At 34.3% G+C, this 23,024-nt stretch overlaps 1 protein-coding gene across 8 annotated transcripts in view; it reads right to left on the reverse strand.

Annotated features, from left to right (window-relative positions):
* The window catches only part of nbas (NBAS subunit of NRZ tethering complex), a 378,367-nt gene that overhangs the window by 188,799 nt on the left and 166,544 nt on the right, over nt 1–23,024 (reverse strand). For all 8 annotated transcript variants that reach the window (XR_012395546.1, XR_012395545.1, XR_012395547.1 and 5 more), the window contains 3 exons: nt 21,465–21,588; nt 12,676–12,752; nt 9,938–10,075 (listed from right to left, as the gene is read on the reverse strand). Coding sequence is in view for 4 of the 8 variants with exons in the window: in XM_073932555.1 (XP_073788656.1) it covers nt 9,938–10,075; nt 12,676–12,752; nt 21,465–21,588 (339 nt within the window). In the remaining 4 variants the exon portion in view is untranslated. The remainder of the gene's footprint in view (nt 1–9,937; nt 10,076–12,675; nt 12,753–21,464; nt 21,589–23,024) is intronic.

Genomic DNA, 23,024 nt, shown 5'->3' on the forward strand with positions numbered 1-23,024 from the left:
GGTTTTGCACTTGGTGCTTTGCATTGCTCTCACCCTGACAATTATGCTAAACAGCGTTTTGATTCTCAAAGACAGAGGTGCCAACGGCGTACAGCGAACACAGCCACCAAAGATCCGGCTGAAAGGGGTTTATTAAAAGAAAGGAGTTTGTTTAAAAGGATTAAAGCATCGCCCACTGAGGCCTAATGCACAAAAAGAATAAGACAAAGAAAAAAAGAAGAAGCACATGGCGCGTTAAAAGGAACATCCATCAACATCAAATAAAAGGCTGATAAATAATCACTGCATCCTCGCTGGTGCTCAGAATGCAATATTAAATTACAAGACTGCGCTGTGTATGACAGACGCAGCACCGGCTGTAAATGCGTCAATCGTTAATAATGTGTTTATCAAGCAACAATGTCACTAAGTAGATTTCAAAGACCAAAGGTAGTCTTTTAGATGGCGGGCCTTTTTATAATCGTACTGGAGTCCTGTCTGTTATTCTGTATCAGTGAATGGATGTGTAGCAGATCCGGGGGCTGGAAATCAAAGGCTCGACCATTCAAACCCTACAGGGGTATGATTCATGAACTAATCAGCCCCGAGCAAAGGATTTAACCCCAGAACACTCAGGGGAGATTAGAGACTAAGCAACAACGATGGACGGGAGTCTAATACCGGGAAATATGACAGAAAGAACAAGAAATTAAACAAACTAACAAAAAAAAAAATATATAAATAAAATATATATATATATTATAGGTCACAAGAACATTTAAAATGAGCTTAATTTATAACTGTACTGATCAAATAATGTCAGAAGTAAACTAGCAGTTTTGTGGACTATTTTACAAAAGTAACCAAGAATTCAAAACTAACCATACGATTTTGTTAGCCCACATTGCCAGTTTTGTGGTGAACAGTTCATCTGTGCATAACATTAGGGAAAAAAAATGCTTGGCCTTCTAATCTTTAATTAAAACCTAAAAATGCACTTCCTGTTTGCTTTCAGTGATTTATTTTAGATTACCTTTATCTTGGAAAAAGTGCTATTTACTCCTATTTAACCACACCGCTCCAACTGTCACTTTTGACAACAAACAGAAATGGTGAGCTGTAGTCATCTGTTAGGTTGTAATAACTCTCGCCAAACCCTTTTCTCAATCTTTATGAATGAAAGGCCTTCTTTACTGCATCTAATCAGCTTGAAGTAGAAAAAAATGAGCCACGCCCACTGTTTTGTCACCTAATATTCCATTTCTCTAGGAACTGTGTCACAATAAGAAAATGTCACGTAAATATTGAATGTAAATATTGAATATTTGGGGTGTACTTATTTTTTAAAAATTTGTTATGCTACTATTTTTTTTATGGTGATAACTTATATTTATTTATAATTTTAACTTACATTAATACAAATGACACATTATTTTATGTTTTCTTTTTTTCATTAATCAGTTATTGTAACTTTAGATCAAAAGTAACATGTTTGCATCATCATAAATATTTCTATTATATATATTTTTAAATTATAAAAAAATCCTGGCAAAAATGTATATATTAAAAATATATATATATAGATAAAAAAAAAACAAATGTTTCTTGATCACCAAATCAGCATATTATAAAACAAATTCAAAAAACATGTAAACATTCTAAAATATATTTAGTACAGTTTTATTATTATTATTATTACTACTACTTACATTGTATTTTACGTGCTAAAGTAAATACTTGTTACTTTATTCTACTTTTGACATTTGACAAGTAGTTGAGTACATGAAATTTTTTTTTTATCTTTTTATATTTTATATATAATGCTAATTATCGGCCTGTAGCCAAGTTCGAAAATTCGAGTGGTTCAGAAGACCCACCCCTTACTGACAAAGGTCCAGAATTTGTCCCGTAAAAAAATGTGGAGCTCTAAATTATTATTATTATTATTATTATTATGTTAGATTTTGCGTGGATTCAATCGTGATTGCTGAATTCACATACGCCAAACAAACCGCGCTAACTGGGCAAACTGCAAACTGAACCAAAGTCTAGGAGTGAATGCACTCATAATTTAAAACAATTTTTCTAATGATTAATGATGTCATAAATTTGTATTTAAAAAAAAAAAAATCATATTTCTTTATTCTCAATATTTAGTAATTATTTTTGGTTATGATAACCATCCGACAAGCTAATTCAGCTAACAAAAGTGCTTAAAATCTCACCAAAATTCAGTATTTAAATCTCGTAATTAAATAGAAAATGAGGCGAATAACTGAAAAAAGGTCCAGAACCACCTCTTTCAGCAGGCTGGCTACGGGCCTGTATTAACCAGCTTGTCTATACACAATGCACCTTTAAAGCCACATGCATGTCTTTTTTAAAGTTTAATTTGGGCCAAAAGATACAGAACATATTAGAATATTGGACTAAAGGTCCGTTAAATACTCATTAGCAAAATAAATAAACTAGAACAAATGCACATTTGATTATATTATAGGCTAATTAGCCTTTGTTTTACACACAAAGATTAATCTAAACTGAAGCGACTTTTGAACATTTGTTTCTCAGAAGAATAAACGAAAGAAAATAAAAGAAAAAAAATCCTGCATTTCCAGGGATGCGCCGCTTTCATTTAAAACCTTGCTCTGCTTTCCATTTCAACAGACCCAAGAACAGAAAACAACAGCGGTTGAGGGAGAAAACACTTGCTCGCTGTTAGTAGGGCGTCACAGTACAACAGGATCACAGTCTCATTCCTACACAGAGAACATAATTATGCACTTAGATTTGAAAGAAACATCTTGTTGGGCTTAATTTGCAATGCAAAGGCAGCGCACCGTTTTAGACGGAGCAGGATTCATCCAGAGGCCCGACTGCACGCTCCTACTTACTTTCAATAACACCGCATACATGTGCTGCCTGTGATAGTGATGATGTCTGACGGGGATTCGATTGGAGGGTGAAAAAAAAAAAGAGTGAGAAGAGAAATGCAGGGATGGATGTGTGATGGGCGAGAGACAGAGATTATGTGTTATGTGAGAGAGATACAGGAGGTTTAAATTAAGAGAAAAGGAAGGCTAAACGGATTAGCATATGAAACGAGCAAAAGGCAAATGAAGAAACAATCGGATAAGAGGTGCGAATGACGGAGGCGTTCGAGGCCTGTCGTACAGCTTGTCTGTCGCAAGTCTCCTTGTACAAATATTAGCAAACACAAAAGCGAAATGTCACTCGGAAACGGAACAGATGGAAGTAAAACACACACAGAACATCGCATTCTTCCTCTTCCCATCAGCGGTAATGGATTTTCTCCAGCATTTAACCAACGGCACACGAGAGGTACATTACCATCCATTAAGAAAAGTGTGTTGGTGCGGATGTGTGAATTGCTGCACGGCCAGTTATTACCTCAGCATTTGTCTAAAAGAAAGTAAAAAAAGCTCTGAGTGCACCTGTGACCGTGGATCTGGCCAACCGTTACCTTGAAAAGCAACAAACAGCCATTTCCCTTCATGACCTTTTGTGTTGTTCATTAAAGCGGAAGGCCAAAGTTTCCAGTTCAAGCGTGAAAGATATTAAAGAAAAAGAGCAGAAAAGAGTTAACGCTTCCTGCAGAGGCGCAGCTGAAATGCTGCTAAAAGCACATGAAATGAAAGTAAATAATAGACTTGTGACATGTCTGATTTGAGTGTTTTTCCAGCAGGTGCTTTATTTATCGTAAACTGCTGGCTAGAACCTGGAGCAGCCCTGGGATTAACAGCTGCGCTTAAGGGCAAAACAGCAACATGGGATATGAAAGCTCACGGGTGCTTTTAGTTTTTTTGTTACAACACTGACTTGGTCTGACTTTTGTTTTGAGTCATCATAGACACATTCCTGTTCAACAGAATGGTGTCAGTAACTATTTTTATTTTGTTTTGAATAAAGACATATCGAATAAACTGATTAAAAATGACACTACAAGTCTACAAAAGATTTATATTTTAAATAAACGCAGATAAATAAATAATGTTAATGTATTTAGATTGATATTATTGATTTTTTTTTATTTCAGAAATTATTAAGATATAAAGTAAAGCTCATCTTCCATGAAGATATTTAATAAAATTCCTATTGCAAATAAACTAAAACTTAAATTTTAGTAATGTGCATTGCTAAGCACTTCATTTAGACAGGCATTTGTCATTATTCTTTCAAATAGTTGTATTTCGGCCAAATATTGTTCGATTTTATTGTTCTTATTTCTTCTTGATCCTGTGTTGTTGATTTAGCACTAGGTAAATTATTAAGTTCAATTTGAGTGCACTTTTCACAATAATGGGCTATATGCGCACAGACTTTTAACTTTCGACCAGGCAGCTCAAGGTCGTTCCATTACAAAATTGTCATGTTTAAGATCTGATTTCTTTAAAAATCTGCGATCTCCACTGCCTGTTAGATATACAATATGAAGTGGGTCTCAGATCGGAGAAGAAGCACTGCATTAAATTCTTGCTAGTTAGCCTCTTAGTTAGCCGCTAACCTGTGGCTTCTGACGGAGCTAAGGGTTACAGCAGTCTTTCATCTCGTTTTACCCTTGAACAACTAAATGAATGCTTAAGTCTATTTAACTGAATGTTTTGTAATTGCATTACAACATCAATGTTGCAAAAACAACCTTGTGAAATTGAAAATAGTCACGCTAGGCTTTCACCGGAAGTTTATCATTGGCTTTAAAACTGTGGCTGTGCATTTGTTATTCCAAAGCAGTTTTATGAAAGGTGCATGTTATTACATTACAATAATGCTAATATTGACAAACTAATTACATTATATATATATATATATATATATATATATATATATATATATATATATATATATATATATATATATATATATATATATATATATATATATATATATATATATATATACAGTCTTTGCAAGACTTGCATTCATGACTTGCATTATGATTTATTCTTTGGTATGTTTAAATTCTTGATTTTGACTGGAAAAATCTGGAAAACATCTGGAAAATATTCAGAGCGCTTCACTTTTTCCACATTTTTTATGTTACAGCCTTATTCCAAAATGGATTAAATTAATTTATTTCCTAAACATTTCCATAATGATAATGTGAAAAAGATTTTTTGAAATTGTTGCAAATTTATCAAAAATAAAAAAACCTGAAAAATCACATGTACATAAGTATTCACAGCCTTTGCTCACTACTTTGTTGATGCACCTTTAGCAGCAATTACAGCCTCGGGTCAAGCTTGGCACACCTGCCTTTGGGAATTTTTGCCCTTTCCTCTTGGCAGTACCTCTTAAGCTCTATCAGGTTGGAATTATCAGTGTAATCCCGAGGACACTGACATGTGGAGCTGGTGTTAATTGACCAACTCACAAATATGGTCAACAATATTTTCAAAGAGATAGCTAATACATTGAAATCACACACATGAACTCTCCCACGCATGTGCACTTTCTCTCTGCCTGCTTTTGACTGTTTAATACAGGAAGACAATGTGATTTATAACGCAAGTTATAAATGAAAATCTGCTTTGCATCGAGTCAATCTTTGCATTTGAGTTGTGCATTTGAAATAATTTTAATGCATTATCCCTTAAATAACCACTGGCATAAAATTTACTTAAAATAATGTTATTATTGTTAATCTAAATCTATAGATATACCTTTAAGAAATATTAGATAAAGTTAAACACAACAGCAATTGCAATCTTTTAAACTTCTTGAAAACTTTAAAAACTGTAGTTAAACATCGTATCTCATAATTTACTCATCCACTCATCCGTACTTTGTTCTAAACTTTAGACTTTTTCTTCAGTACAAAACAAAAGAAGATATGTTGAAAAATTCTTGGTTTTGTGACTATATAATTAATGTCAATGAGGTACAGGCTTTTTCAAAACATCTTCTGTGTGTTCTTGTTCTGTAAAATAAATAAAAAGGCTAGTAAACTAATTTCATTTTAGGCAAATAAAAGTGCCATTTTAACCTACATTCTGAATCTGTGATCTTTGTGGAAAAGTGACAGTCCTGCTAAACTTTTTTTTTTTTTTTCACACTGGGATATAATTACAATAACACGTTTTGTTTTTCTTGTCTTCCGACTTGCTCAGCCTGTAGCCAAATAGAGGGCTCATAACTACGTGACAGCTCTCAGAAACGAACTGTGAAGAGCCTGAAACAAACACACACAAATTCAAGCTCACAAGAGCAAAAAGTTTAATGACTTGAGTTCACAGAATTAGCTCGCAGGTTTGCTTCATTAAACCAAAAATTCTTCCAACTGCCAATCTTGTGTCAGCAGCAGACGAGTGTTCACAGAAACACTGTCTAAATATTAAAATATCAAACTGCTTCCAACTCATAACTGTCTTTCCATGTTTTTCTTCCTTTACAGGCGTATTTTGAAAACCACGAGAGAGTGCAATCTCTTCTTTTTAATTTGTTCATTTCACTTTCTATACCTACTGTTATAACGTAATGAAACCTAGAAGCTGTGAGACAGAATTTGTGAAACCTCCTCGGAATTTGTGCTGACATTCATATGCAATTCTCATCCAATATCCCTTCAAAATTCAGTGAAAGGCCTTAGAGATACATTGGACTTTCAGGAGTCAAAGTTTCAAAAATTTAGGACCAGAGTCAGAGTTCAGATTTTTAATGACTACAACATTGGTGCTACAAGTAGACCAGGATTCACCAGGTCTGAAAATACTGGAGTGGAATGAAAAAATAAAGCAGCAGTATGAATTTTGATTACGAGTTGCTGGTTATCAAGAAGATCCTTTAATTTTGAACAATTATCCAAAGTTTGAAGAGAAATACAATTTTACTTAGATCACTTTACTCAAATAAAATACTATAAAATATTCAAATGAATACAATTGTTACACTTCCCTGCAGAATGTACATTTGGATTGTGTGTGCGCATTTCTGTCTGTATGTGGGTGAGACGTTTTACGTGCGTTTCAGGTACAATATGGCATGAGAGCATCCGCATTCCGTGACATTGGGCACAGATGCTAAGATTGCACCACAAATCGCTGGTTGGCTATTTAAAAAGCCTGTTCAAACTGCAATCTCTCTCTCACTCTCTATGTCTTTCTCTTTCTCTCTCGATCTCACTCCTTCTTTGGCTTTGTGGTGAATGGGTCTCTCTCTTGCGAGCACTAGTCTGAGAGAATGTGGTTTTGTTTAGTTTGTGATACAGTAAATGCTCTTGCCTAAAATCTATTGAGATTGCAATGTGTTTGTTCATGAACTTGCCCAGTAACTGATAAGTTTGGGTAATACCTCGGAGAGGCTTTAGCAGTGAGCAAGTCATGCAATATACATTTACAGCACTCTTTTTTCTATTATTTCATTAGTGCTGTTTTGTGAACAGATGTCACCACTTCAATATGTTCCCTCTTCTGGTTATACCTAAAAACACGTTCCTACTCCTTTAGTGTGGCAGCGATACAAGTTGCGGTGGTAATGCTCATTTTAAAGTGTCACCCACTGTGTGTTTTTTTTTTTTTTTTTTTTTTGTTAGAATAGTTTAGTTAGGACATTTGATACAATTAAGATGTTTCTTTTCATGCATTTCTTTCGATATTTAGTTTAGCGTGTTAAACACAGTTAGTACGTTTTCTTATAATTTCTTTCTTTGATTAAAGCACCTCTAACTACCTCATCTCTGTCAGGTAAATTATAATAAATTATTTTAAATATTAATTTTTCACTGTACAATTGTCACTTGCTTTCAACTGATATGGGCAAAAAATAATCAGTTCTTTCTCCATTCATTGGTTACAAACACACAAAACTATTATGTTATGTTAAAATAACCTTAGTTTATAAATAACATCTAAAGCAGTGTTTCCCCAGTAAATTATGATGACATATTCACCACTCAAAGTTTTTATCAAATACGTTTTTTATAAATGGATTAAATGTACTGTATGTGTTGCCAAATAGAACACTGTGCAATAGTGTAATGTGCAATATTGGAATAGGTTATCTAGCTAGCAAGTTCAGCCATGATCTTTTAAGTTGTAACGATAATAACATGAATGCAAGTTATAAGACTAATCATATGTTAATGACATTTGCATTATGGATGAAATTAAATTTTAATGACAATATTTTGGATTAGATATAAATATAGTGTATTAGTGAGGACCGTCATGTTCTATGGTAAGTGAAAAATCTAAACTGGCTTTTCCTGCAGATGTAACTGAGGATGAGGTTTTAGTGACCATGAGAACAATGCAGATTGGACATTTGATAAAAGCAGCGATGGAGACAGTTCATGTAAGCTGGCTCAGAGGTAAACAAGACAGGCATTGTATACTGTAGTAAACATTGAAAAGCTGATTATACTGCAACACCAATTAAATCAAAACAAACGACAATTTTTTCAAACAACAAAATTATTAATTATAAGGAAAGTTCTAAAATTGAAATGTCTAAGTAAGATCCACTATTGGACGTTGCCGCCATATGGAAATCATAAAGTACCTTAACCTTAACTGCCCCACCATAATTTGCATTTCGTAAATCCTACAGTAATGTCGCTAGTTAACACACTAAATGCATTTTTTTCAACAAATCCCAGAATTCCTAAATATCAACCTCTACTAAATGGTAGATATTTCACAGTTTATGGTAAAAGTACTGGAATGAATACATTTACTATGAAAAATCAGAAAAAATGAAGTGTAAGATCTTTTTATTAAAAAAAATTATCAAAATAAAACATTTTTTTAATACTGAATCATCTTAATGGCATACAATTTTTCAGATTTTCTTTTACCGTTTTCTTGTTTCTTTTATAGTAAAACCAAAATCAAGTGTAGTAGTGCAACAGGATTATGTTTTTTTTTTTTGTAAACCAACAATGCTGTGTGTAGACCATTATTTAAAGCAGTCATTACTTAAATTACTTCATCAGTCATTATTTAAAACAGTCAAATTATTGTCTACCATTTGGTAGAGCAGGCAGTCAAAGGGTTAATAAACAATTTTTTAAGTTAAGCCATCCTGAGAAAGGAAAAACAGTCAAATATATATTTATAGCCTATCATAATGCGTGCAGCAGAGGGTTAAACTCATATTACATTAGAAACCTTAACAAAATAAACTTTTCTTTGCTATCACATTAGTAAAAAGTCCCACACAAACACATTAAAATCATCAAAACACGCTTTACTTTGACACCTGTTCATAACCCCACGCTTCCCATCATAAACCAATGAGAAAACCTCAAGCTTAGATGCCTGCTCATGATGCTTTATAGGTTTTATGAAGTGTTAACCAAATAGCACATAAAGGCTGACCTTGGTGATGAGGGTTGCCAGCGATCATCCTAATAATGAGGCATTTCGGCTTGTCCAGCGGTGAAAATGTGGTTTTGAAAGTAGAAGATTGAGAAAGCGTTCCTTCCTCGTTAACTAACTCTCAAAGTGAAGCGAGAGGAGCGTTCGTCATTATAACACAGAAAAGACGAGAGTTACGAGTGGAATGAGAGGGAGAGATGCTGAGATGCAACAGAGGGTGAAAATAAAAGATGGAATTATGATAATGGAACGGAGGGAGAGGGTAACAGGAAAAAGAATGAGAAAAGAGGCATGAGGAGGGAAGATGCTAAAATTTGCAGGGAAGCGGTAAAAGCGCTGTCATTGTGTAATGCAGATAAACCTGAAATATTACACGAGAAGAGGGAGAGAATGACACCGCAGAAGATGTGTAAAAGAGACAGAGGAATGGGGAAAAACAGAGAGCGAGAATAAAAGCTGATACCGTTTTATCGGTCCGTTTCAAGGTGAGAACTTTTATTGTGCCGCTAATGAATTCTGCTCTTGACTTGTGTAGATGTTTGGAAACTTGCTAAGGCGCCTGATAAAGAAGAATGGCTGTGGAATGGAGGGTGACAGAGAGGAACGCGAATGTACATGCTTACCCGGTAAAGAGGGCTGCACTTGTCTTTAAAGCAGGGTGCGAGGCGGGAGTAGATCTGGAGAGAGTAGTAATACGCCGCTAAATGCAGAGACAGGGCTGATGGAGGCTGCTTCTCAAAACATGTGTTCGCATCCAGAACCTGAAATAAAAAAACAACATATGTTCATTATGCATGTGCATACTAATCTAATTCAGTTTTTAGGACTAATCCATTGTAGTTAAAAGTGCACACTCATTCATTACATAGTCAATGTCATGTACAGTAGGCAGTGTATAAAACTGCTGACTCATTCACTGTGTAGTCAATGTCGCGTACAGTATGCTAAAACTGTTGATTCACTCACAGTAGATGGTACACAAAATCTTTGACTCATTCACTACATTGTAGTTGTCACATGCAGTTGAATGTGCCGAAAAGAGCTGTCTCGTTCACTATATAGTGAATGCTGTGTACAGTATGGGGTGTGAAAAATTGCAGACTCATTAAGTAAATATATTTATGGTTTTCAAATCTACCAACTTATTCAGTTAATGGCAAAATTGGTGTCAATTGTTTCTACAATGCACCATGATACAGAATTTGGTATTGGTTCATTAATAGATCATCACCGGTTAATATGACTGACGTCATTTATCTCATATGCACCATGTTGGGGTGTAATTAAAATGCTCCAACTACTTAAAAAGCAGATAACTGCACAATTCACTGCATGCGAGTTTGCTGTACAGTCTTTCACTGACACTGAAGTACAGCAGAACCAGGAGACAATATCTCACTGTTAGGGAGAAAATCCTAATCCTCTATCACTTTTAAAGCACTATTTGTGGATCCTGACATGAGTGTGTCTGTAGAGTGAATTTTCTTCATGGCATCTATCACGGATCAGCTGTGATAGCTGCGCAATGTGTGCTTTATTACGTGCATCTAACTGTTCCCGAGCATTTTCAGAGTCCACATAACTCATCAGTGCAGAATTAAAGGTGCAGTTCATTCATCTGACTGCTTGAAGTAAAGAACAAAATTGCATTACAAATAATATACAGTATTAATAAATATAAATGAATTAAAAATTGAATTTAAGAATTCTTGTGTTGTGAAGAAAAAATATATAATTGAGGATGGAAAGAATCGTCAAAGCACTGTGATGCACTGAGATATCAAAATGAACCAAATCAATAACATGATAATTTAAAAAACTGAACCATGAGACCAGTGTAGGTTCACACCCCTATCAAAATCTCTCAAAAAAAATATATATGTACCGAAATGAAAACTTGTGGCCAAAACCTAAAATTCTAAATGCATTTGTTCAAAAACTGAATCAAAAAAGCTGTTTATTTATTATTTTAATAAACTATGGTTATAAATACATTTGTAAGACTTTTTAAAATTAAAACACAATAACTACCCCCTTTAATGTATTTTCATTTGTGTTAGTATGATTTAAGGTTTTATTTATGTTAATGTTATTTTGCACTATTTTGTTAATTATATGCTGTGTGGATATAATGTTATTAACGTTAGAAGTTGATAGTGCCTGTTTGTTATTTGAAGGTTAAATAATAAGGAAAAAAAAAGGTTAAAGTTAAAGTTAAATAACTTAATTTTCATTGATTTAAAAAAAATAATAATAAAACAAAACGTTTTATCGAGTCGAGATGCATCATTTTACTAGCGTTTCTAAGACAGCACAGTAGCACTATTTCAAGCAACAGAAATAGTAAGTATACCTTATACTATGTAGAAACGTCCTGTTGAAGCGTTTTTTGAGTGGACTTCTCTGTACTGGTGAGCATGTATAGTACATGTTTCACAGCGCGGAATATGAAGCCATTTTGAACTTTGAGCGCAATACATGCAAATTACTGAACTGTATGCTACCCTGCTCTTGCGCGGCACAAGCCACTAAAATTAACGGGTTTCATAGCACATCGCATAGTTGCAAAAACCAAAAACACCATTTTTGGGAGATAAATTTCACAAATTTGACACATCCCTAAAAAAAACTTTTCTGAATGTGTTATTTCAAACAGAGTTGTGAGCAATGAGTTGTATGTTAAACAGACTTAAAAAAATGTTTTTCTGTTTGTGCAAATGTACACACAAATAATAAAAAACAGTCTTCTGTTGTTTTCAATTTACATTCTTCAAATCAGATTTCACTTTTTTTTGGTCTCTGACAAAAAACCCTCAGTGGAAAAAGTAACTCAATGAAATAGGTCAAAGGGACATCTGACACTTGCAGTAATGTCCGTAATAAGCAAAATGAGTGATTGAAAGTCTCGAAAATTCGACCCATGAGGACTTTCGAGGTCAAAGCAAGAAGTCTAGGACAATTGCCTCAGTAACGGCACATCAGTTTCAACCCAACTTCACCTGATAATGAACTGCGAAGTATCACTGGAGACATGCTATCAATTTTAAGCCCATCAAGACCATTTTCAGATGATTCCATTAGAGCATGAAGCCATCTGGATAAGGAAAAATGCAATAATACTTTGAAACGAAGGCCCCGAACGTAACGGAACAGGGGCCAACAGGTATGAGGCTTGATATTAGATTTTTAGTGACTTTTAAATGGTTTTATCTTTCAATACTGCACGCTTCTGATGGCAGCATAAGAAATTGTTATGGAAAACCATAATCTGAGGAGGCAGAGCTCAAATATCTCAGACAGTCATTCAGAAAGAGAGAGAGAGATAGAGAGAGAGATCTGCAAATAGAGCAGTCAGACTCACCTGAGGTAGAGCCAGTAAATAGGCCAGGGCGAGTGTCATATCTTTGGGAAAAGCATCACTGGCTAGCTGAAGGAGCACTGCGAAATGACAGAGGAGATGGGGAGAAAAAAGAAGGATGAACATTTCAGAGTTATTACTGCAGAGAAGCACCTCCTTGCTGTACTGTAACATGATGTGACAGAAAAGAGAGAGAAAGAGAGGGAAAAAATGAGCTCTCAATGGCAGCGTATAAACCTGAAATGTGACTGTGACAGCAAAACTGAGAGTATGGCGCAAATTCAGCGCCATGACATCTTGTTATCTGTAACCAACATACTATTTTAAAAAGCATTAAATTACAGGAGGCTGTTCTTGATATGCAAAATCTTCCTTACAAGCTAGCGGTTTTTGAATGGATTTGCCTAATTTGCTTTAATGGTATTTCAGAAACAACAAAAAAAAAAAAACTGAATAGTACTATTTACAGTACTAGTCCAAATACTGTCTATTGCATGTATGATACACAATAAAACTTATCATAAAAAGTATGACTCTGTGCAGTGGATGTGGCATAACATGAGCAACAGTAAACCAATGTCTCATTTTTATTTATGACATAGTGACACAAAAATCAAATGATTTGAAATAGTCTTGTCCAGTCTAGCTGCTGTAGTGTGATGCAATGCGAGCAACAATGATCTGGTGTAAACAGTGCAACACTGAGTGCAAATGTTGGGTTCTCCATGTAAACACTATCCATTTTCCTCATAATTACTGTATGTATACTTAACACCAATTTACAAACCATGAACTGTAAAATTGTAAAAATTAATAAAAAGATTGATCTATTTGTTATTTTAAATCCAGTTGTATCAATTGCAGTGTATCATCATAGTTCTTTTTCCACACTTAAGCTAATAAGTACTGCTCTTGTATAGCTTTGTTGATTTTTTAATTTTCAAAGACTTTTTTTTCTTCTGCTTTGTTGAAGATGGATACAGTTAAAAGGTCATGTTTTATATAAACCCTATAAACTTCTCTCCTCCTGAATCCTTGGGTCTGAATGCAGACAGAGTGGAGCAGTTTAGCAGGTCTTTAGCCCGGTCTATTCTAACCAATAACCCTGCTGGTAATCTGGAGGATTTTAAACATATGCTAACAGCACCACAGGTAGGCGATGTGTATGAATGGCAACGAACTCAACTGATAAAAGACAAAGTCTGCAAATCTCCAATTCTCATACAACTCACCGACAAAAATGCTTACTGCAAACCGACAGATTTGCTGTATCGGCCGGAATGGAATTGAAGAGATAACATGCCACAAACCCAGTGGATCATGGAAACAAACACATACCTTTATGAACCGATATGTCATTACAGAACAGGCAAATGGGCACTACGTCATCGCTTTCGATCCCACCCCAAAAATGATTTTAAACCAGAAAAGTGAAATTAGAAGACAAAAACTCAAAATTATTTACTTTTCCCCACAATCAAAGCTGACAGGTGCTAACGCTGTCTTAACTGATGCTCAACACATACAAATCTTTCAAAATCTCAAAAAAAGTACTAAAGGGTTTCTTGAACCTTTAAAGATGTCCTATTATGTTTTTTTACCATTTTATTTGAAGTTATTATGGAGGTGTATAAAAACTTATACTGCATAAATTCTCAGAAGGGAGAGATTTTAAAATATTATTTTTTTTATTATTATTATTAATCATTTTCAAGAGTAACAAATGGCTTGTTAGACTACAAACTTGTTTTTTGGGGATTTAATAATGTGGCCAAATTCCACTTATGGAAATTTGAAAGGTTAGGGATGGGGAGGGGCAAAATAACAATATTATTACATCCCTGATATGTCTATTGATAGCCGTGTGTGCAAAGTTAAAGTGAAAACTGTGGCATCTGGCCAATTATGGTGTATTTATAATGAGACTTGTAATCGGAACTGGTGCTCTGTATTTAACCAAAGTGCACACACACGAAGTAGTGAACACATGCACACATTAAACACACACACATGGACGAGTAAATGTTCTGCTCAATCCTCTGGATCAATGTTCTCAGCTCAAATTCATTATATTTTGAAATATTTGATATTCTGATCCCTCTGATCCCTAAACCATGTACACTGTCAAACTGCACTGGGACAGCTAACAAATCATAACACAACTTAATTTTTCACAAGGTTCATCAAACCTAGAACTATTTCAGCCGTTTGTCCCACGCTGGGGAGAAAGATAGTGTAATAATGTAAATTATCTGAAAAATAATGAGTTTTCCAAACCATAAAAGATGACAGCATGTTCTAGAGCAGTGTTTCCCAACCCTGTTCCAGGAGGCACATCAACAGTACATAGTTTGGATGTCCCCCTTATCTGATGCATTAACTTCAGGTTTATGAGTCTCTTATTATGTTCTGATGAGTTCATTCAGGTGTGTTCAATTAGGAAGAGGTTGAAAATGTTACCTGTTAGTGTGCCTTCAGGAAAAGGGTTGGGAAAAATGTTCTAGTACACCCCCCAAACAGAATCATCACTTTGATAAAGGGCATAATTGGACCCCTTGAAAAATCACACATGAAATATGAGAAAGATACTGAATGGATGTGAAATGTGTGAGTGGTTATGAAAAAATTTTCATGTAAACTTGTGATAACATAAACAAATGTGGACACGTGTGATTACTTTGGTTTCATTTAAAAATATTCCAAAACCACACATTGTAGGTTTCACATATTTTACAATTGTGATTAAACATGCAGTGCATCCAGAAAGTATTCATAACGCTTCACTTTTCCACATTTTTTTAATGTTACAGCCTTTTACTAAAATGGACTAAATTCATTTATTTACTCAAAATTCTACACACAATACCCCACAATGACAATGTGAAAAAAAGAGTTTTTAAAATTGTTGCAAACTTATTACAAATAAAACCCCTGAAAAATCACATGTAAAGAAGTATTCACAGCCTTTGCTCAAAACTTTGTTGATGCACCTTTGGCAGCAATTACAGCCTCAAATCTTTTTGATTATGATGCCACAAGCTTGGCACACCTGTCTTTGTGAATTTTTGCCCATTACTCATTGCAGAACCGCTTAGGCTCTATTAATTTGGATGGTGTACAGGCATTTTCAGATCTCTCCAGAGATGTTCAATAGGATTTAGGTCAGGGCTCTGGCTGGGCCACTGAGGAACATTCACTGATTTGTTGTGAAGCCACTCTATTGATATTTAGGTGGTGTGTTTTGGGTCATTGTCCTGCCGGAAGATAAACCGTCGCTCCAGTCTGAGGTCAAGAGCACTCTGAAGGAGGTTTTCAATCAGGATGTCTCTGTACATTGGTGCATTCATCTTTACCTCTATCCTGACTAGTCTTCAAATTCCTACTGCTGAAAAACATCTCCACAGCATGATGCTGCCACCACCATGCTTCACAGTAGGGATGGTATTAGCCTGGTGATGAGCGATGCTTGGTTTTCTCGAAACGTAATGCCTGGCATTTACACTAAAAAGTTCAACTTTAGTCTCATCAGACCAGAGAATTTTGGTTCTTTTGGTCTGAGAGTCTTTCAGATGCCTTTTTTAAAATTTCAGGCGGCGAGATGGTTCTGTCTGGCCACTCTACCATACAGGCCTGATTAAAGGATTGCTGCAGAGATGGTTATGCTTCTGTAAGGTTTTTCCTGTCTCCTCAGAAGAATGCTGGAGCTCAAACAGAGTGACCATTGGGTTATTGATCACCTCCCTGACTAAGGGCATTTCTCCCCCAATCACTCAGCTTAGATGGTCGCCAGCTCTAGGAAGAGTCTTGGTGGTTCCAAACATCTTCCACTTACAGATGATTGAGTCTACTGTGCTCATTAGAACTTTCAGAGCAGCAGAAATTTTTCTGTAACCTTCCCCAGCCATGTGCCTCGAGACTATCCTGTCTCGGAGGTTTACAGACAATTCCTTGGTCTTCATGCTTGGTTTGTAATTTGACATGCAATTTTTAACCCTGGGATCTTATTTAGATATAGGTGTTAGCCTTTGCAAATCATGTCCAATCAAATGAAAGGCTGTGAATACTGATGTACATGTGATTTTCAGTTTATTTTTTTTTTTTTTTTATAAATTTGCAACAATTTCAAAAAATTCGTTTTTCACATTGTCATTATGGGGTATTGTGTGTAGAATTTTGAGGAAACTAATGAGTTTAATCCATTTTTGAATAAGGCCGAAACATAAAAAATGTGGAAAAAGAGAAGCTCTTTGAATACTTTCTGGAAGCACTGTATGAGGCGCATATGTTTCTATTTTTTTTTTCCTGAAAGGGATGATTTTACACATATTAATTAGCAAAATAGGCTAACTAAGCAATTAAATAAAGAAATGAGCCACAAAAAATATCAAACAACTTACACATATGGGCAAATACAGAGCTGATGTACAGTATTAGAGAGTTCTGTTCTTCTGCTACTGATGTTGAAATGTTAGAAAGCAAGTTTAAAAGAATATAAGGGCTCAACAATGAATTTATATAAAACTTTCTATAAATATGCATTTGATTCTGACCTTTCGCTTGCATCCAGTAGCTTAACCCCATTCAACAGCGAACAAAACCTTGCAGGGATTGTGGCTAAATTTGTCCAATTAGAATCTGACCACAAAAGCACCCTACGGGACGATTGTAAACATTCATTAAACCTACAGTACCACACGAGCAAAGCTAGCAAAGAAACGTTACTGCTGGAAACAAAAGCAGACTGCTGTGCAGACATACACAGCGCCAGACTCTCAAATATGATTAGCAGGTGACGTGAGTCTAATGTTTCAGGCAGCCCATCAGTTCCCATTTCTCAGAGAACTGCAATACGGTGTTGGGTTTTATTCCGCTATACGGAGTCTCTGATGGTATCAAAGGCATTTTTAGCATCAGACAATCCGCGGCAAGACAATGTTATCAAAAACAGCTGGAGCGGAGGGAGTCTTGCGTGAGCTGGGATAACAAAGGTGCTCGTGTTTCTAAAAGTATCAGTTTTAGTGTTCTCAGCTGTTTGACGGCTTCTTTTAACACATCCTTCCTCAAAGTCCCTTTAACATACAAAACTAGAAACGTGTGGCTTCACACAGAATCACAGCCATGCTGATCAGAGATGGAGGCTGTCATTATGCTTAAAGACTTCAGCTCTGTTGTATTCCAGTCTGCGAAAGCGTTTGGGTGTAAAAGTATGTGAGAGAGACCAAAAAAAGAAACTGACACAGTTTAAATTTGCACATTAAACATAATATATACTCAGAAATATAAAGATAATGTGTGATTAATGCTGATTGGATGCGATAAATAGTCTATAAACAAATTCAAATAATACATAATTTAAATTATGGCAGCTCGTGTGGAGAATGAAGTCACATGCATTGCTCAGGTGTGAGTTTTTCTCAGACTTCAAGAGAGTGTAAAAATCTTGATGGTTCTGTGGATCTCGTCAATCAAAATGGATCTTTATTTTGTATTTTCTATTGGATTCATGTCAGGTGATTGGCTAGGCCATTTTACAGCTTGATTTCTTTTCTCTGAAAGCATTTGAGAGTTTCCTTAGCTGTGTTTTGATCACTGTCTTGCTGAAATGTCCCCCCTGGTTTCATCTTCATCATTCTGATAATGTAGATGTTGGACTAAAGTAGTTAATATTTATTTACACTGACAAAGGGTTGCTGAATAACTTCTGAGAGATTTCACTTGCTGTCTGGGCTTTCACTCCCTTTTTACACCTCCTATCTTCATGTGTTCAATACTTTTTTCCCGTGTCATTTTATTTTACAATACAAGTAATTAAAATAAATAAAATGTATTATATATATATATATATATATATATATATATATATATATATATATATATATATATATATATATATATATATATATATATATATATATATATATATAAAATACAATACAAAAATGCTGTTTTCCACAGCCACACAAACAATTTGTGCTGGGCCAACAGGAAGGAATTAAGTCAACTTTTTAATTTTTACAAATTTAAGTGGATTGAACATAAAACAAATAATTTGTGCCCAAAATGTCAAGAAGTGTGCTGTTTTAACTCATTTTAAGTAAGTAGATTGTATGACTGAATCAACTTCTTTTTACAGTTTAAAATAGTTTGACATCAAGCAGGAACTGTTCATAGGCCAACGACAACACCACAATGAAATGGTCTATATCTGCATTTTATTTTATTTTTTTAATTTTAAACTGTCAATTAAATTAACTGTCAATTCAAATGTAATTTTAGCATAATAAAACGTTTATATGGGTTTTAAGACCCTAAAAACATGCTTGAATAATGAATTTTATTCACAAATAAAAGTATTTAAAATATTGAAATATCGGTTAATTCAAATGTAATTTTATTGTTATAAAAAGTTTATATGTAGAATAGTGTTTTAAGACCTAAAATATGCTTGAATAATGCATTTTACTCATAAATGAAAATAAATATATCTGCATTCTTTTATTTTTAAGCTGTCAACCAAACCAAACTGTCAATTAAACCAGGTCAGTTTAGAGTAATAAAATGTTTACTTGAAAAACAGTTTTTGACTTAAAAAAAAAAAATCAAGCTCTAATAAAGTATGCTTCAAGTATAAATAAAGTACACATAGCTAAATTACTTTATTTAGACTGTCAGTTTAATTAACTGCTAATTAAAATATAATTTTAGTGCAATAAAATTCTTATTTGTAGAATAGAGTTTTATAACTTAAAAATAAGAAAATCAAGCTCTAAGAAATGTATTTTTATTTATAAATGTGCATTCATACATTATTTATAAAACAGCACAATTTCAAAGTCAGAAGCATGTTGCCCAGATGGCAAGAAAATGAAATAAATCTAACCATATCAGCAGCGCGAAGCATCCTTAATTCATAACCTTTAAGCATTTCACACATAAGCACTAAGATTAGAGAGGACATGAGCGCAATATCTAAACAACAAAAATCCATGACTGCTCTAATAGGAAGCAGTGTATTCAGCATAGGTTTTAGCGTGCAGGTCATTAATTTAGCGTTATCGGCCCGCCGTAAGCGCTTCCCCTTTCATCTCACGTTCTCCCTCATGAAGGTGACTTTACGCCTGCCGTGCGCAACTGAACGACAGTGACACTGGAGGAATTAAAAGAGAGGATAAGAAAGGAAAGAGGCAATGGGAGAATTGCGATTTGCATTCTTCCACTAAAGTTCTAGCATCGCTCCCCATCACTCCGCATCGATTTTCTCATTCGCCTCATCCATCTTGACGCAAAAGGCCTTGATATTTTGACTAGCCGCTATCTCTCTTGTATCGGGAAGGTGCGCATTATTTACTGCTGTCTGCTAGCGGTGAGTACACATTAATTAATCAATATGACGCTATTCTTCCGGACGTGTAGCCAGCGAGTGGCGATACATCAGGGAGTGACGAGGCCAGCATTCGCTACCTGAGATTTTGCCCCAGGCCCGAAGATTCCAGCGTTATTCGCAAGGACACTGCAGCTAACAAGAGGGTGATGAGAGACGGCTGATGGTGGACATTTCACTGGGATGGCCCAGGTGAGGTCACTAGTCATGCTGATTTTAGGAGCAAGTATTTGTGTTTAGTGGAGCTGCACAATCGGATAAAAACAAATATTCTGATAATTAGTTTTGCTGCAATATAATTTACCAGATGCAATACTATGGAAGCCTGTTTCAGCCATTGAATAAAAAATAAAATAAAAAAGGTTACAAAGGTTACAAACTTGCAAGATATAAGGTCAGAATTATAAGATAAAAAGTCCAGAATTTTGACTTTCTATCTTAGGAATTCAGATTATATCTTAGAATTCTGACTACTTTGCAATTCTGAGAAATAAAGTAGCAATTGTGTGATATAAACTCAGATTTAAACTGATTTAACTGTAAAGTTATAATGTCCAGATACAATACTGGTATATTTTACCAGATACAATACTATAGAAGCCCATTTCCACCACTGAATAAAAAACTTGTTTGTAAATTTAAAATTCGATTCGTAAATACACAAATCCAATTCATAAATTTAAATACGATTTGTAAATACACAAATCTAATTAGTAATTTTAAAACAGTTATATTACGCAATTGCCACTTTATTGTTTAAACACTGTAATGTTTATGTGTTTATTTATTTAAAAGTAATTTCACATCTCTAAACCCTACCGGTAAATCCCATTTTATTGTTTGCATCAATAGAATAAATGATCTAATTAGTAATTTTAAAACCGTTATATTACGCAATTGCCACTTTATTTCCCAGAATTCTGAGATATTAGGTCAGGTTTTTATTAGTCAAATGGAAAATATCACTGTACAGTCTCCAATGTATTAATAATTAATTATAAATCTTAAAATAGTTACGAATAAAATCTGAGTTTTTTAGGAGGCAGCTTTTACTTTTTTTTCTCAGAATTGCTAGATATAAAGTTAGAAATCTGTTATGTAGTCAGTAGTCAGGGTTATAAAATAAGAATTGTCAGATATGAAGTCTAAAAAGTCAAATGCAAAATATTATTGTATAGTCTTCATCATAAAAATAATTAAATATAAATAATCTTATTTAAAGCTACTTTTAAACTCAAAATGCTTTCTTGGAATGCTGTATCGTCACAGGTTATTTTGGATAAACTTAGAAATTACAAACTATTATACCTGATCAACTATAATCCGGTGTGACTATTGTGGATATGTACATTGCGATATCAATGGCAATATGATATACAGTATTGTGCAGCTCTAGTATAAGCTCTACTACCTTCGGTTGCAGGAAAGAGATTTTGTCCTTCGCTGTTTGTTTCAGCCAGTTTGCCGGTCCGAAGTAACACTTCAGCAAAGTCTTCTTGAGGGTTGTAGTGGTATGAAGAATAGACATCTTCTGACTAGAAAGATAACAAAAGAACAGGACTTAATTCACTTATTTTTTGTCAATTTATAAAATGTCTTTGTACCTACACTACCTAAAGTTTCTCACAAGAAATGCTATTTCATGCATTGTCCGATAAGGGGCTACTTCAAACAAATGCCCAAATGCAAGATTTTGTTTCATATAAAAACATATGGCTTTTAAGACGAGACATGCCCCCCAAATCCCACCCCAAAACCCAACCATTACAGGGCATTGGTTAATTTTACTAAATTAAAACGTTAAAATAAAGCGTTACAAATTGGAGTGAGATTATGTTTGAACATCATATTAAATTTTTCATTATTCATTATCATGTGATGATACTAAAACTGATATTTATGAAATGATACTTTAAGAATTGTGAGTTACACTCACTATGAATCAACCAAGAATGACAGTAACAAAATACAGTAACAAAATTATATTTTTAAAAAGTATAGTTCTTTTGAACAGCTTCCTGATAAAGCAATCACAAGAACAAACCGCATAAAAAATACAACAGAACACTTATTTTATCTTTGACATGTCAGTTGCCATTTCCCATTAGCTGAATTTATAATTTAATCACAGCACACAAAGGTCAATGTTATATTTATACTACATCACCTAGAGTAGGCGGTAAAATTCTAATGGTTTAGAAGCAGCTATTAGACACATATTGGTCTATGTGTGTGTGTGATCGTGTGCGTGTTTGTGAATGTGTGTATGTAACCAAATCAGGCCTTAATAAAGCCTAAATGTTTATGTGTTTATTTATTTAAAAGTAATTTCACATCTCTAAACCCTACCGGTAAATCCCATTTTATTGTTTGCATCAATAGAATAAATGCAACTGGTAACATACAGCCATGGCAAAATAAAAAGACCTTTGAAAAAGCTCAGGTTCTACGGTTTAACTAGGTATAGACTTTAATAAAATGGAAAACAAAAAAGTATTTTATAAAGGTAAGAAAACAATTAATTTCCTTTTATGCACATTTAAATGGGTTTTTTAGAAAATCTGGTGCTTGAAAGTAAGTTTTTTTACGAAATACAACAAAAAACATAGCTTTCTCAAACACATAATGAAAAGAAAATATAATCCAGTAGATCAATAATCCTGAGAAACTCTATAAAAAAAATATAGATCTATAATATAATATAATATAATATAATATAATATAATATAATATAATATAATATAATATAATATAATATAATATAATATAATATAATATAATATAATATAATATAGGGGTGGGCGGTATAACGGTGTCATAGTCATCACCGGTGTGACTCTGCGCCACGACATGGATTTTCTAATACCGTAATAAATCAATTATATTCCTTGAACGACTGCATTTACATCAATAATAGTAATTACATTTTTTTCAAACGTTCAGTTGTGGTCTGAATACCTGTCCTTATACT

Source organism: Danio rerio, chromosome 20 (assembly GCF_049306965.1).
Source record: "Danio rerio strain Tuebingen ecotype United States chromosome 20, GRCz12tu, whole genome shotgun sequence".
Lineage (NCBI taxonomy): Eukaryota > Metazoa > Chordata > Actinopteri > Cypriniformes > Danionidae > Danio > Danio rerio.